The 15,114-nt window shown below is 46.8% G+C and overlaps 1 protein-coding gene across 2 annotated transcripts in view; it reads right to left on the bottom strand.

Annotated features, from left to right (window-relative positions):
* GNB5 (G protein subunit beta 5) overlaps positions 1-11,651 on the bottom strand; it is a 53,880-nt gene extending 42,229 nt beyond the window's left edge. For both annotated transcript variants that reach the window (XM_047864261.1, XM_047864260.1), the window contains exon 1: positions 11,408-11,651. In XM_047864261.1, the coding sequence (XP_047720217.1) occupies positions 11,408-11,519 (112 nt within the window). In that variant the 5' untranslated portion in view covers positions 11,520-11,651. The remainder of the gene's footprint in view (positions 1-11,407) is intronic.
* Positions 11,652-15,114: the final 3,463 nt, after the last annotated feature.

The following is a 15,114-nucleotide window of genomic DNA, read 5'->3' as shown; positions in this document are numbered from 1 at the left end:
ATTCTCCCACTGAAGGGTGACAGCTCTGCGAGGTAGGCAGGGCAGCATCAGAATGAGATCACTGTCCTCCTTTAACAGGTGAGGAGACTGAGGCTTACAAGGGTTCTTTGGCTAAGTTCATACAACTAACTGGGAGTGACTCTGGGATGTCCGGTTCTTTCACCTACCTTTCCAGTCACAAGGAAAAGTGACTTTACAAAACTGTCCTATGAGGTGCCAGCAGGCACCGTGACTCCTAATGACCACCCCCCTTCCCCCTCTTGCCTAGCACAGGCCTGGGATGTGTAGGTGCTCCATTCATGTGCTGCAGGCAAGAATGCATAAGGGAGCCACCGGTACAGCCATGGGTTTACTGAAAACTTGCGGTGTCAGTAGAGAGCAATATTCTAGAAGTCTGAACACATGACCTAGAGAAGGAACCAACACAAGGGAGGAGCTTCAAAAAGGAATCTCTCAGGTGCTGAGACCGTGGCCTCTTTCTCGAAGCAAATAGAGCTTTCAAGGGGCTTATCTCAGAGGCTATCACTGTGGGGTGTCACTAGGAGCCAAGTTCCCACAAAGGTACCATCTAGTCCAGGCCCTGCATCCAGAGGTGAGGCAACTGAGGATGGGGGATCCCATGGCTTCTCCCCCTTGTGCAGTGCCACTGCGCTTGTGGTTGGAGGCTGTGCCAGAAGGAAAACTGGGGCTCCTGACCCCCTCTCCACTTCTCCTTCCTCCAAACCTCCCAGCAGGGCATTTCCCCAGGCAGGTGAGAAGCAGGGAAGGGGGCATTTGAGGCAAGGGATGGCCCGAGGAAAGGTGTGGTGTCTTAGCATAGCAGAGTGACGTGGGTGATGTGAGGCCAGGGGGCTGGCCCTCTTCCTTCCCAGGAGCTGCTAGAACTTGAGGGGGAAATGCCACCTCCTTGTGGGAAACCCGGGCAGGGAGGGCCAGACTGGACTGTAGTTCAGTGACAACAGAGCCCTTCTCAGAAACCCACCCTCCCTGGCTGGCTCTCCCTTCCTTCTCTCTAAACACTGCACTGTGTATCTCCTAAAAACAAGGCACTCTCTTACATAACCACAGTATATTATCAAAGTCAGAAAAGTAACACTGAAACAATACTACATCTGATGTATGGACCTTACTGAGAGACTCTCCATTGTCTCAATAATAACTTTACTGCAAAAGAAAACCCAAGATCATGTGCTGTACTCATATGTCATGTTTCTTTAGTCTCCTGACTTACTTTCCCAGTTTGGGCTTGTCTCCTGCTTCCTCAAGATTAGATTCAGGTAATATGTGTCTGGCAGGAACACCAGAGACTGAGGAGCTCCTGCCGGTGTGCCTGGTCAGGAGGCACCTGTTGTCCATTAGTTCACCATCACCAGCACTGTTCACGCTGACCATTTGGTTAAGATGGTGTCTGCCAGTTTCTTCACTGGACAGTTACCATTTTGCCTTTTATCATGAAGAAGCATCCTGTGGGGATGTACTTTGAGACTATATAAATACCCAGTCACTCTTCAAACTCTAGTTTTAACATCTGTTAATGATTCTTGCCTGAATGGTTTATTACGATAGTTTGCAAGGTTTTCCTAATTCCATCATTCCGTCTGTTTTTTGTTTTCTTTAGTTGGCTTTCTAATAAAAGGAGTTTTCCCTCCCCTCCAATGTATTTATTCACCCATGTATATTAGATGGACTCATGGATTCTTACTGTAAGAATTATTTATTTTGATGCTCATCCAATGCCTGATTTGCTCAGAGGGGGCCCCATCAGGCAAGCTCCCATGACCTTCCAACACGTCCCCAACATTCCCTGAGCACTTTTTTTTTAATATATGAAATTTATTGTCAAATTGGTTTCCATACAACACCTAGTGCTCATCCCAACAGGTGCCCTCCTCAATGCCCATCACCCACCCTCCCTTCCCTCCCACCCCCATCAGCCCTCAGTTTGTTCTCAGTTTTTAAAAGTTTCTTATGCTTTGGCTCTCTCCTTCTCTAACCTCTTTTTTTTTTTTCCCTGAGCACTTCTTATTACAGACTCAGGTTCTTTCCCTGCTCTGACCTTCGAATCAGCCACTTCTCCAAGAAGTCTTGGTTTCATGTAGTTGCCCCATTTCTTTGTGATAAAAGAACAAATGTGTGAACAAGTTAAAAGTCTCTGTGAAAACTCAGACTATAAAAAATACTGGTTTAACTATAAAGTACTACATGAGAGGCACCTGGCTGGCTCAGTCGGTGGAGCGGGCCACTCTTGATGTAAGCTAGAGCCCTACATTAGGTGGAGAGATTACCTAAAAATAAAATCTTAAAAAAAAGTATACCTGAATATGCAATTATTATGCTATTACTTCTGCTGAGACACTGCATTCTTTATTGCCACAAACAGCACATTAGTTTTTTACTGATGTGTTCTTTAAAACATATTGTTTAATATGTTTAAAAACAGAGTGAATTTTCTAAATTCTTACAGGCCTTTGACATGTCTGTACCAGCTCAGAGTTGTGAGCATAGATTATTTAGTGTTTTACTTTGACACTTCACATCGATATTCTTGCTGTTTTCCTCACTTGTGCATTAGGAAGACCACAGCTATTTAATGTCCCTCTCACAAAAATAAAAAAAAAATTAATTAAAAAGATGGCTCACCCCACCCATATAGAGCCCTCCTTACTTAATGGGAATCTGACCACATCCCAACTATTAATTATTTTTTCTCATTGCATTTTTCCATCCCACACCCACTCATCCTGTTTCTATCTGGCAAATCTCACATCTATTAAAGAGTTACAGCTTTTCAAATGACGTCTCCAGAACCCCTACTGTGTGCCAAGAACTATGCCGGATGCATGGGTACAGAAAAGAATAAGACAGTCCCTGCTCTTAGGGAGCTCACAGTGTGCAGGGGGAAGACAGGCCTGCACACATATCACCAAGGCAGTGTGGTCACAGAGGTGTCGGGGAGCCGAGGGTAACACGGCTGACTGCTAACAGGTGTGCCATCAGAAGGAGATGTCACAGGTACCTGGTTTTGAAGGATCCATAGGAGTTCGGGTAAGGAAAGGGAAGGGAGGAAGCTAGCTTCTTTATATCTCTGTTTCTCATTCAGTAAAATGGAAGACAGTGAACTAATCCACGGGGGTGTTCTGAGTTTTAATGGGGGAAGTGAATTAAAGTGCCTGACAGGTGTCTGGCAGGCCAGAAACCAAAGATGGAGAGTCAGGGTACTAGGGGCTGGGGACTTGAAAACTGGAAACAACATAACCTGGAGGAGGTGGGGGGGGGGGCTTCTGAAATGGAAGGGCCACAGAGACTTTCACGTTTGGGATAAGAAAGAATGAGAGAGTGAAAAGAGGAGGTTAGGGATAGGGAGAAGGTTTTTTCTTGATTTATTTTAATACAATTATAGAAGAGAATGCACACCCATTGAAAGTAACCAGAAAATAGAAACACGATCGCTTACAGTCCTGCCTAGCCTGACCATTCTAAACATGTGGTCTATATCCTTCCAAGCCTTTTCTCTGCACATGTGTACACATGCGTGTGTGTGTGTATATACATACATATATATATATATATATATATATATACACACACATACACACACACACACAAGCAGACTACACTTCACATACAATTTTGGGGATGAGTTTTTTCATTTATGGTTGTCTATGTCAAATATAATTATCTGTCACTTTAAATGACTACATGACATTCTACTGAATATACCACAACGCTAAAATTCCCTACTGGAAGACACTTTGTTCTAGGGCTGCCTGGATACCTTTGCACTGCATTACCTCCTTAGATAAATGCCAATTCATAGCATTGCTGAGTCAAAGGTATAACACATTTTTAGAGGATTTCAATGCATATTGCCAATATCTACCATTTTGTGCACATTTCCTGGGGAACAGGCACCGGGCTGAGGGCCTTACACACAGCCTGAGGACCCAGGCTAACCCTTATTTCTACAAAGAAGGAAGGGGAAGCTCAGAGAGGCTAAGGATGTCATGTACAAGCATTCAGACCCCTATGAACAGAAAACACCTCCTGTAGTGGCATAAGTTCTGGGCACGTGGCTCTATTACTGTAGAAAATCAAGGCCAAAGTGAGGTGGTGACAATGGCTTCTTAGTCTAGGAGACACCCCCAACTTGGATCCCTCTACTTCCTGATGTAACTAGAGCAACGGATCCACGTTAGGGACTCTAGTCCGGAGTCAAGAAGTGCATCCTCATCCTGGCTCTGGGAGACCGATGCAAATTTAGAAACAGAAGAGAACTTAGGAACTCAACAAGTCAGGCTGAGCACCAATCCCGGGCACCCTGAGGTTTGGCAAGTGTATGAAGCAGGGGTTTTCAGTTGCCATCAGCTCCTCCTCCCGTCTGCCTCTACCTTCCCTCACAGACAAAAACCTTACCAGAAGCCCAAGGCAGAAAGTAGCCAGAGCTGAGCTGAGCTGAGCTGGTGAATGGGGGAGGGAGGATGCCAGGCTCAGGAGCATTTGTACTCAGCATACTTCTCGCCCACTGGCCCCCAAGGTACGTGAGTTGCCCTGATCTACTCACTTCTCAGAAAAGGAAAGTGAGGCCTGAGGGAAAGGCACAACTTATAAATTAGTGGAAACAAATGTCTCCTCTGAGCCTGTGCCCTCCTCTGTAAAACGAGGGTGTTAAGAGTTTATCTGGATGGGGCCCTGGAAATAATCTGTAATTCTGGTTTCAAGCAAAGATGAATTTTTCATGAAGATGTGGCTTCCTGTCAACTTTCAGGGAATATTTTGCTATTTATTTTATAATCTGTCGCACATGTGAACCTAAAGTAAAATGTATAGTGTGCAAGTCTGTTCATGAAAATCCAAACAACATAAATTCGTAAAGTGAAAACATGCATCAGGGTCCTTTTCATCATTCCAAAAGGCCATGAAAAAAGTGACCCAAGCACAGACAATATCTAAAGTTTTCCTGAACATGAACATTGTGGAAATGACTGGTAATACATTAGATAAGTTCAAAGACAAGTGAGACATTTTCAGTAGAAAAACAGAACCATTTAAAAAATGATCTTGAACCACTTTCCAAATTTGGCACCAATATACAGTCTTTTGATGGCCACGATTTGGTAGAAGATCTAAGGAATCAAAGATGAAAAATTATCTGGGGTGCCTGGGTGGCTCAGTCAGTTAAGTGTCTGACTTCAGCTCTGGTCCTGATCTTGCGGTTCACGGGTTCAGCTCAGCGTCGGGCTCTGTGCTGACAGCTTAGAGCCTGGGGCCTGCTTTGGATTCTGTGTCTTCCCTTCTCTCTCTCTGCCTCTCCCCTGCTCACACTCTGTCTCTCTGTCTCTCAAAAATGAATAAATTAAAAAAAATTTTTTTTAAAATGAAAAATTATCCAAAGCTAATTCTAAAAAACTCATTATGCAACCCAAGTGTCCATCGATAGATGAATGGATAAATATGTGGTGTATCTATACACCCACACACAATGAAACACTTCTCATAAAAAAGGGTGATATCATTTACAACATGGATGGACCTAGAGAGTGTTATGCTAAGTGAGGTAAGTCAGAGACATAAAGACAAATACCATATGATTTCACTTATATGTGGAATTTAAGAAACAAAACAAACAAATGAAAAGCAGAAGTAGATCCATAAATACAGAGAACAGACTGATGGTTGCCAGGGGGGAGGTGAGTGGGGGGATGGGCAAAGTGGGTGAAGAGGAGTGGGAAGCACAGGCTTCCAGGTATGGAATGAGTAAGTCATGGGGATAAAAGGGGATAAGAGCATAGGGAATATAGTCGATGATATCATAATACCATTGTATGGTGACAGATGGTCACACAATTGTGGTGAGCACAGCATAACCTATAGAGTTGTAGAATCACTATGTTGTACACCTGAAACCAATGTAACACTGTGTGTCAACTATATTTCAATTAAAAAACAATACAGGTAAAACAATTTAAAAAAGCATTCCACCTGAATTTACCTCAGGATCGAATGAGGTGGGATATAAACAAAATCCTTAAACACTGGGATGGTAGGAAAATATCTGCAATCACATTTCCTCACTTGTGCTTGAGATTTTGGAATTGCTCCAAAACATCCATTAGCTACACACAGAAAAAAAACCTCCCCAGAATTCCCTAATTAGAAAGTGGAAAGACTAAGCTATGGTACCATCTTTCAGATGGAGTCCTACATGGTTCCGTACAATTATTTCAAAATATTGACATTAAAAAGAACAGTAAAATGACATGGGGGGCATTTTAATCCATTGTGTTAGCTTAAAACTAGACTCAAACTCTAAATCTAGTACAATCCCAAATATGCTCACAAATATATAGGCAAGCATAAAATCATAAGCTATGAAATACACCAAAATGTTATAAGTGGCTGTCTCTGGGTGGTGGGGTTATAAATGGCTTGTTGTCTTCTATATTTCTAAATATGTGGCAGTGGGCATTCGTTTATTACGATGGTACCCTGGAGACACTTATGTTAGCTAGCTTGTGTGCAATTAGGAACGCAGAGCCAAAGCAAAGGGAGACGCAATGAAAGCCTCTCACGGCTGCGGGCAGCGGGTGGAAGAGCAGCAGGGAGAGGATTAGCTTGAAAGGAAACTCACTTCTAGCCTCCGGACACAGTAGTTCTCTTTCGAACGTGGAAAAAGTCAGCCAACACATTTGTTTCAGACTAATCCAGAAATTCAGTTTTCCTAGATTTCTCCCTACACCATAAAATCAGAAGAGTCCAAGGCTCCAGCCATAATAATAATCTTTGACAGTAAAGCCTTTCACAAAGTTACATTTAGAACAGATAGAAAAGTAAGTAGCATCTGATGATAAGTCCTATGATTTGCCCAAATGTCATCTGGATTTGTACTCAAAAAAATTACAGAAATCTTTGAGTTGTTCGTTCCTAGACTAGATGAGAATCTGCCACCAAGGAAGCTGGGAATCTGGAAGAAGCCCCCCTCAGCCCCAGGAGGCTGCCGGTACACGGTAGCTGAAATAAACACAGCATGCCTCCTGCTCTGCTTGCAGCCTGTTTTCCAGATCATTCTTCAGTTTAATTTCAAGTTAAGGACTCTTTAAAGTTGAACTCTCTTTTTTTTTTCTTGATGTTGACTCCTGTTCCAGTACTCATTTTTTATTATACACACAGTAAATGCACAGATGGGTATAAAGTGAAAAATACCTCTACTTCCCTTCCTCCCCTGGCCTTCTCTAGAGATAACAGTTTCTTGTGTAACAGTTTCTTGTGTAACCTGCCACAAAGTCAACGCATAACACAAGCATCTCTTGTTTAAGCTAATGAGATCATGTTATATATACTGTTTACGACTTTTTAAAATTTAATACTGAAACCTTTTCATACACGCATAGATATGTTTCCTCAAAAAAATTTTTTTAATGTTTATTTATTTTTGAGAGAGAGAGACGGAGTTGTAAGCAGGGGAGGGGCAGAGAGAGAGGGAGACACAGAATCCAAAGCAGGCACCAGGCTCTGAGCTGTCAGCACAGAGCCAGACACAGGGCTTGAACCCACGGACTGCAAGATCATGACCTGAGCCAAAGTCAGATGCTTAACTGACTGAGCCATCTAGGTGCCTGCCCCGCCCCCACCACTTTTTTTTTTTTTGTCTTTTTAATATAAATCACAACTGTCTGAGTGATGGCCTAGCAGGGTGAGGAGGAGAGCTATACCTAGGAGCCTGAACCCTGGCGTCTGCTCCCCATTCTCCCTTAGAGTAGCTGCAGAACCTTAGGGCAGCTAAAAAAGAAATATAATCCTTCCCTGGATCTCAGTGGTCTCATCCATACAGGTGGCAGGGAGGAGAAGAAAACTTTTTGTGCCTTTAAGACTGAGGCTGAAGCAGGTGACCCTTCTAGTTTTGAGAGTTGTGTGATAAGACCTCCAAAGATGTCTATGTCCTAATCCGTGGAACCTGTGACTATGTTACCTTACATGGCAGAAGGGGCTCTGAGATGTGATTAACTTAAGGATCTTGAGAGAAGATGATTATCCCAGTTTATACAGGTGGGCCCACTGTAATCACAAGGGTCCTTGTAAGAGGGAGGCAGGGAGATCAGAGTCAAGATGTGATGAGAGAAAGGAGGTTAGAGGATGTGGGGTCACAAGCCAAGGACTGCAGGTGGCCTCTAGAAGCTGGACAAGGCCAGGAAGGGACTCTTCCCTAAAGCTTCCAGAAGGAATAAAGCCCTGCTAACCCAGTTAGACTTCTGACTTCCAGAACTGTAAAAGAATAAATTATGTTGCTTTAAGTACTTATGTTTGTGGAAATTTGTACAACATCAATAGGAAACTAATACAAGCTATATATTATATCTCATGATTCTAAAATGTCTTATAATCAAGCAAGGGAGCACTTACCCAGGCTTCCCCTTGGGCCACCCATATCAGCCACTTCCTCTATTTAATGTTAGCCAAGGGTCTGACTCAGGGAAGAGGGCTCAACAGTATGGATGCTGGTCTGAGGGTCAAAGGGAGGGGAGCTGAAGAAGTGAGGGTCTGGAGTCGGGTAGAGTTTGCTTTTCCTCCAAGTTCATGCTCTATTATTTTGTTGTGTTTTTAGGCAAGAATTTGGGCAAGTCAGAGCTAACAGAAGGCTGATCAACTGTCCCAGTTTGCCCAGGACTAAAGGGTTTTCCAGAATGCAGGACCTTCCATTTTAAAACTGAGAGTCCCAGGCAAACCGGGACGACTTGGCCATCTTAGCTTGTGGCCTGAAAAGCTGGGGTAGGGGCTACAGGACCATCTATATAACAACACCAAAATGTAAGAATGACAGGCTCAGTAAGAGGTTGAGAGATTGGAAGAGAGAAGAGCCCAGTGATCCTAGATCATGAAGATCTCTGGGGGGAGGGGAGACTGGTCAGAAGAGGAGGAGTAGCTCTGAGCACCAAAGGGATCTAGGAGACTGTGATGGAGAGAGAGGCCAGTGGGTTAGGACAGTCACCCTTGGGAACCCTGAAGATATCAGGGATGGGGCAGGGCTGAGGTCGAAAAGAAGGCTCAAGCCATGTGCCAAATTTCCTTAAGAAATGAGGCAGCCTGGCTGGGAGGTCAGGAGACAGCAGCATGGAGAAGGGGAAAACAGATGTCAGTTGAATGACAGGAGCTTCAAAGGAGCAAAGGTTCTATACAGGAGTAGAGGAGAAGTGGTCTGGAGGCTGCAGGGGGAATAAAGGGGAACATGGCCATATGACTTCTGGTCTTTTCAACTCCAAAATTCTGACTTACATGCAGGTGGGGATAGATCTTTCCACTATGGGTCCAAAAGTTGGTGGCTTCTGAGGGTACTGCATCCTTGGCAGGACAGGGGACTATGCTGAAAAACTACCTTGACTATCTCTCTGCCTTAAGGTCATTTCCCAAGTCACAGAAAAGGCTAACAGGTTCCCAGTGGGATGTCTTCACTGTTGATCAAGAGAGTTTCTGGAGAATCTCTACACAGAGCCCAAAGTAGTTGGGCAAAAAGCTGAAGCGAGGTTGGGCTGGAGTTCTGACTGTCTGGGCTGGAATCCTGGTCCCACCACCAACTGACTGCAGTCCTCTGGCAAGTCCTTTCACCCTGCCGTGCCTCAGTTCGCTCCTCTGTAAAATGCAGAAGTCAGACGACCTACCTCAGGGGCACTAACACCACACATACAGCATCATCGATAGCACTTGCAGAATGTAGGAATTTGCAGAGTGAAATGAGGCAGACTTTGTCCAATGCCTCCCAATTTCCATTCCCTACTGCTTCCTGATAACAGAAACCCAATGTTGTTTGGGGATGACAATGTGCCCAGCTCAGTTCTCTCTTTCCCAGGGTCCCTTGCAGTAGCAATGTAACCTACTTCTGGCCAATAAAGTACAAAATCTGTTGGAAGAATGGAGATTTGGGGGAAAACTTTTGCTTTCCTGGTAAGAAGGAGAAACAGAGGCTGGTGGCCACTTTCTCCCTTCTTCTGGCCCTGGATACAGAGGTGATGTTTGGAGCTGTGGTGGTCATACTGTAATCATGCAGCAAATGCCAGTGTTCTCAGGGTGGTGGAGAAGAAAGACTGGAGGGTGGGTCCCTGATGGCACCCTGAGCTGCTAAACCAAAGTTGGTGATCACCTACCCTTGTTCCCGTTACACGAGAAAAACAGCTCCCAATTTGTTTCGCTACTTCATTTGGGGTCTATAGTTAATTGTAGCTGGACACATCCCTAAATGGTATAGAGGTTTAGCGTGTCTCCGAAGGAGGCCCTTACAAAAGCACAGTACGCTCTCGATTTAGGTCATCTGCTTCTATCAAGAAAGGAATCAGGTGCTAACAACCCAGCATGAACCCCATGTTTCTTTTCCAAAAAATATTAAAGGGGTGGCCCCAAATAGGAAGTGTAGGAGCAGGATGTATAGGTGTGCCTGAGGGTACCATAGGGAGGCTGGGCTCAGCAAAGGGGAGCTGCCATCCTCAGAGCTGAAAAATAAGCAGATAATGCCACTTCCCCAAGCCTGGCCCTCAGCCCAAACTCTGCCGAGGACAAACCATCTGACAGAGTAAAGGGAAGCGGATCCCGCCAAGAGCCATTTAACCTGGCTACTTAATTGCTCACTCATAAAAATCACAAAGCCGGTTCTGAATTATGGTAGTGGTCAAGAAGTATGTTGTTTACCTACGACTGCTGTTGCTCGTTTATGCCAAACACACCGCATCCCTTCAAAAGCTTCTTAAACAGCCTCAAGTGAACTAACTAAATGGTAGGATTTGGTAAGCTCCTCTGCTTTCCTTCCCCCACCCGGTTCTCCATCCCCAAGGAAAGGGGGCAGATTGGAAAAAATGAGGTTTTAACTCAAGAGTCTGGTTCCTCGGAAAAGCAAAACTGAGAAAAGATACAACAATGATGGAGAAAGCCAAATGATTAAAAAACAAAACAGGAGTTTACCCTAGGCCGCGCCCACAGGGCTCGCTGCGCTGGCTACCGCTGACACCCCACCCCCTCCTCCACCTTGCTTGGCTCCGGCAGGACTGCAATCAGTTCGCATCTCTCAGGAAGGCGATGGAGGGAACTCATCTCAAGACCCTACCCGGGTAGAGCAGCGACCAGGGGCGGCTTCCACCAGGCGCCCCCGCCCAGAGGCGGAACCGCCTCGGCTAAGCGGGCGGGGGCTCTGCAAGGTGTCCGGCGCCTCCGGGGTCCGCCCGGCTCGGGCCCCACAGCCGCGCAACCCGGGGGCTCCGGGCCGCAAGCCACGCCTCACCGGCGCCCGGGAACCAGGGAGCCCATCCCGGGCATGAGGCCTGGCTCCGGCCCCCCGGCCCTGCACCCCCAACCCCGCTCCCCCGGGGGGCCGGTCTGGTTTCTTCGGCCCGCCTCCCGGCGCGCAGCCCCCGCCCCGGCCCGCACTCACGCTCCACGTCGTGCAGCTTGGCCCGCTCCTCCTCCAGTTTGCCCTTGAGGCTCTCGGCCTCGCTCTTCAGCGACGCCAGCGTCTGGTTCTCGTGCAGCCCATCGGTTGCCATCTTCGCGCCGGGACGCGGCGGGGAGCGAAGCGGAGAGCGGGGCGGCGGGTGAGCGGGCGGCGGAGGCCAGGCCGGCAAGCGGGCGGGGGCGGCCCCCGGCGCAGCTCCAGCCGCCTTCGCCCCGAGCGCGGCCCCGCCCTCCGGCGCTGACGCGGGCGGCTGCGAGCCTGGCTGCCGCGATCGACTCCACCCTCTCCGCCCGCCTCGCCCGCGGACACCCGCGCCCCCTCCGCGCCCACCCCCGCCCTGGCACCTGCGGCGCGCGCCTGGCGCTGTGCCCGGGGCGATGCCCGCGGTGGCGCTGCAGCGCACAGCACCCGGAGAAGCAGGGAGTGTCGTGCCCCTTTTACCGGTGGGAAAACCGAGGCTCGGAGTCGATAACGTGACTTGCCCGAGGACACGCTCGTAGTGAAGGACCAAACTGGGATTCCAATCCAGGACTGCCGGCTCCTGGGACCCAGTGAAGTCCCAGTGACACGGCCTTCCTACCTGCCCCCTCCCTGGCACCGATCAGCTCTCAGTGGGACTTGATAGGCTGCGCAGTGGCTGCTACTTGCAGAGTAGGTGAGCAAGGAGAGGGCAACGAGGCCCGGTCCACACCCACCACTGATTCCCACCTCATCCTGGGTAGCCCTGGTTCCCCACCCGCCCCCACAACGAACCGGAAACTTTCCTCCTTCGTTGACTCAAATATACAAAAATAAAACTCGTTTTGGCTTCTGAGAAGCTGTAGTGTACGCCATTAAGACCGCACACTCTGGGTTTTGCTTTTCTTTTTTTCACGCAGAGAATTAAGTGCCTGGCCTGGGGTCAGCAAAAGGAGGTGGTGGCAGGGGTGGGGTTAGTATTCAGGGGCCCAGACCCAGCGTTTTTGAACACACGCTCAGTGATCTCAGCTGTGTAATTTCTGAGGCAGCTTCCTCCACCTTAGAATGGAAGGTTCCTAGGAGTCTCTCAAAGATGCAGATTTAGTGACTTTAAGGCAGGCTCTAGCATCTCTTTTTCCCAGTCCTCTGCAATGCGAGGCGCTGTTCCAAGAACTTTACGTTAATAAACCACAACAATCACCCTGAATGGACACTATTCTCCCCATTTTACAAATGAGGAAGTTGAGGGACGGAAAGTTTAAATGATTTGCTTGAGTCACACTCCCAGAAAGAGGCAAAGGCAGGATTTGGACCTAGGCAGTCTGGCTCTATTCAGCTACATGCCTCCAGACTTCAGTGTGGAGGACCCAACCCATGGCTTCTCCCTTTTACCCCTCCATGACCTTGCATGTGTGTGTGTGTGTGTGTGTGTGTGTGTGTGTGTGTGTGTGTTTATACATGCAAAATGGGAAGGCAGATCGAGGTTACAAATTCTAGAGCAAACATTCCCAAACAGGATTTTGGTGGCTGTGCTCACCCTTCCCTCCTTCCACTTCTTGTCCTGGGTGGCTCTTCATCAAAGGAAAGTTGGAAGTAGCCTGGGTGACTCAGTCGGTTGAGCATCTGACTTCAGATCAGATCATGATCTCACGGTTCGTGAGTTCGAGCCCCACATTGGGCTCTGTGCTGACAGCTCGGAGCCTGGAGCCTGCTTCAGATTCTGTGTCTCCCTCTCTCTGCTCCTCCCCCACTCACACTCTGTATCTTTCTCTCAAAAATGAATAAACATTAAAAAAAAGTTGGAAGTAATCTATATTAATCTAAGCATGGTTGTCTAGGAGGTTAGATTCTGGGCTCTTTGGTTTCCTTATCTGGGACATCTACTTCGGCTGTTGTGAGAATTGAATACGAGAATTTGAGTGAACCTCTTAGCAGACACCGCCATCATAGCAGGTGTGTTTTAACTACCAGCTCCCCATTGATACAGGTTTATTCATCACTTATCCTCAGTATTTAGCATAATAGATGGTATATGGTAGGTGCTCAGTTAATGTTAGCTTATCAAGTGGATATATAAATTAGAATATATAAACTGTATAATTAAAAACAAAACAAATACACAAAATATCAATGTGTTAATAGATATATACAACTTTATAAAAGTGAAACTATTATATCTGCTTTAGAGTTTGTAGAGCAGAAGCGTAAAAGCATGGGTGCCATCAAGATCATACTGCCTGAGGATAACTCCTGGCTGTGCTGTGTGGCCTTGGGTGATTTACTTAACTTCTCTGGGTCTCAGGCTCCTCCTCTATAAATGGAAAACACCTCCTCAAAAAGCCTCATCCTGGGTAACCCTGTAGAGCATCCCATGACACATAGTACTTGCTCAAAATTAAGGCTCCCTGATACACTTGAGCAATTCATATGAAGTAATTTGAATGAGACACTAGGCCATGGGAGACACTTCTCACCAGGATCACCTCAGAAGGCCTGGCCAGATAGCATCCTCCCATCACTTCCTCAGGCTGGTGCCTCGTGGCCCCTCGTGGGCTGTGTGTGCCTGCTCAAGGTCTGCCTGTGTGTGATCTGGAGTGAGCAGAGCTTCACGCTGGAGCGTGTCCTCCTCTGGACGTTCTCTCTGTAAACTAAACCCCACGTATCTCCCAATCTGGAGGGTCTGCCACCTAGAGATGAGGACATGCAACTTTTTAATAGCTGGGAAAGTTTACAAAGTGCCTTCCTGTACTTTGGTTTCCACTCCTGTTTCTAGGTAAGGAGTCTGGAGTGCAGAAAAGTTGAGTTCTGCTACCTTTCAGTAGTAGTGGAGTTACAGGGTTGCCTCATTTGTGAAAAGGGAAACTGGGGGCTCACAATCCCAAACACCCAGATAAAAATCAGCTGTCGGTCACGTGGATGTCTCCTCAGCCACAGGAGTGTGTCTGAATAATTGGGAACCTACAAGTGCTTATGGTGGAGATAGCCTGTGACCGTTTCCTGAAAAGTGCTTCCGACCTGGGAGAATCTATGATGCTACAGGATGTGATGACAGGGATTCTGGGCTCCTTGTGTCCAGAGAAGAAGGTGTTTAAAAAACAAAAGAGCTAGATTCACAAATAGCACTGTACCAGGATGGTAGGGCCGCCGGAAAGCAGGCCTCTTTTAAGAACTGAATGTCCTCGGTTTGACGATTTGCAGAGCTAAGTTTAGAACACAAGGTGCTTCAGGTAGAAGCCTGTTATACTAAGCCTGAATCTTGTGACATAAGGATTGTTACGCTTTTCCAAAGACTGTGTGTCACTCTGGGCTGTTTACTTGCCATTTGCTTTATGAGAACATAAATGGAACCAAGAAGATGAATACTGTCTTTTCCTCTTCAGGTGGATAAAATGTAAAATTCCCCTCTCCTCTCTTTGATACATGGTTTTTAAAATGTGCTGATAATTGGGGGGTTTCCTATTGGGCTTCTGGAGAAGAGTGCTCTACCACCTTTGACCAGGTGGGGGATCTGCTCAGCCACATTACTGAGCCCAGCTTTGCAAATCCTCTGAGATAGGATTAATTTCAAGGGCTTCAGCCATGCTATGGGCATTATGCTGCAAGATCTGAACAAAGCCGACGCATAGTCACCTCTAGTGAGGATTGATTTGTGTTCTTTGAAAAATGTCAGGATTTATATTCAGTCCCCAGCCCTCACTGAAGTCTCAGGCCTAAGGAACACTTTTCCT

Source organism: Prionailurus viverrinus, chromosome B3, assembly GCF_022837055.1.
Source record: "Prionailurus viverrinus isolate Anna chromosome B3, UM_Priviv_1.0, whole genome shotgun sequence".
Classification (NCBI taxonomy): domain Eukaryota; kingdom Metazoa; phylum Chordata; class Mammalia; order Carnivora; family Felidae; genus Prionailurus; species Prionailurus viverrinus.
Note: the sequence above shows the minus strand (reverse complement) of the source record. Positions and strands in the feature narration are given on the sequence as shown.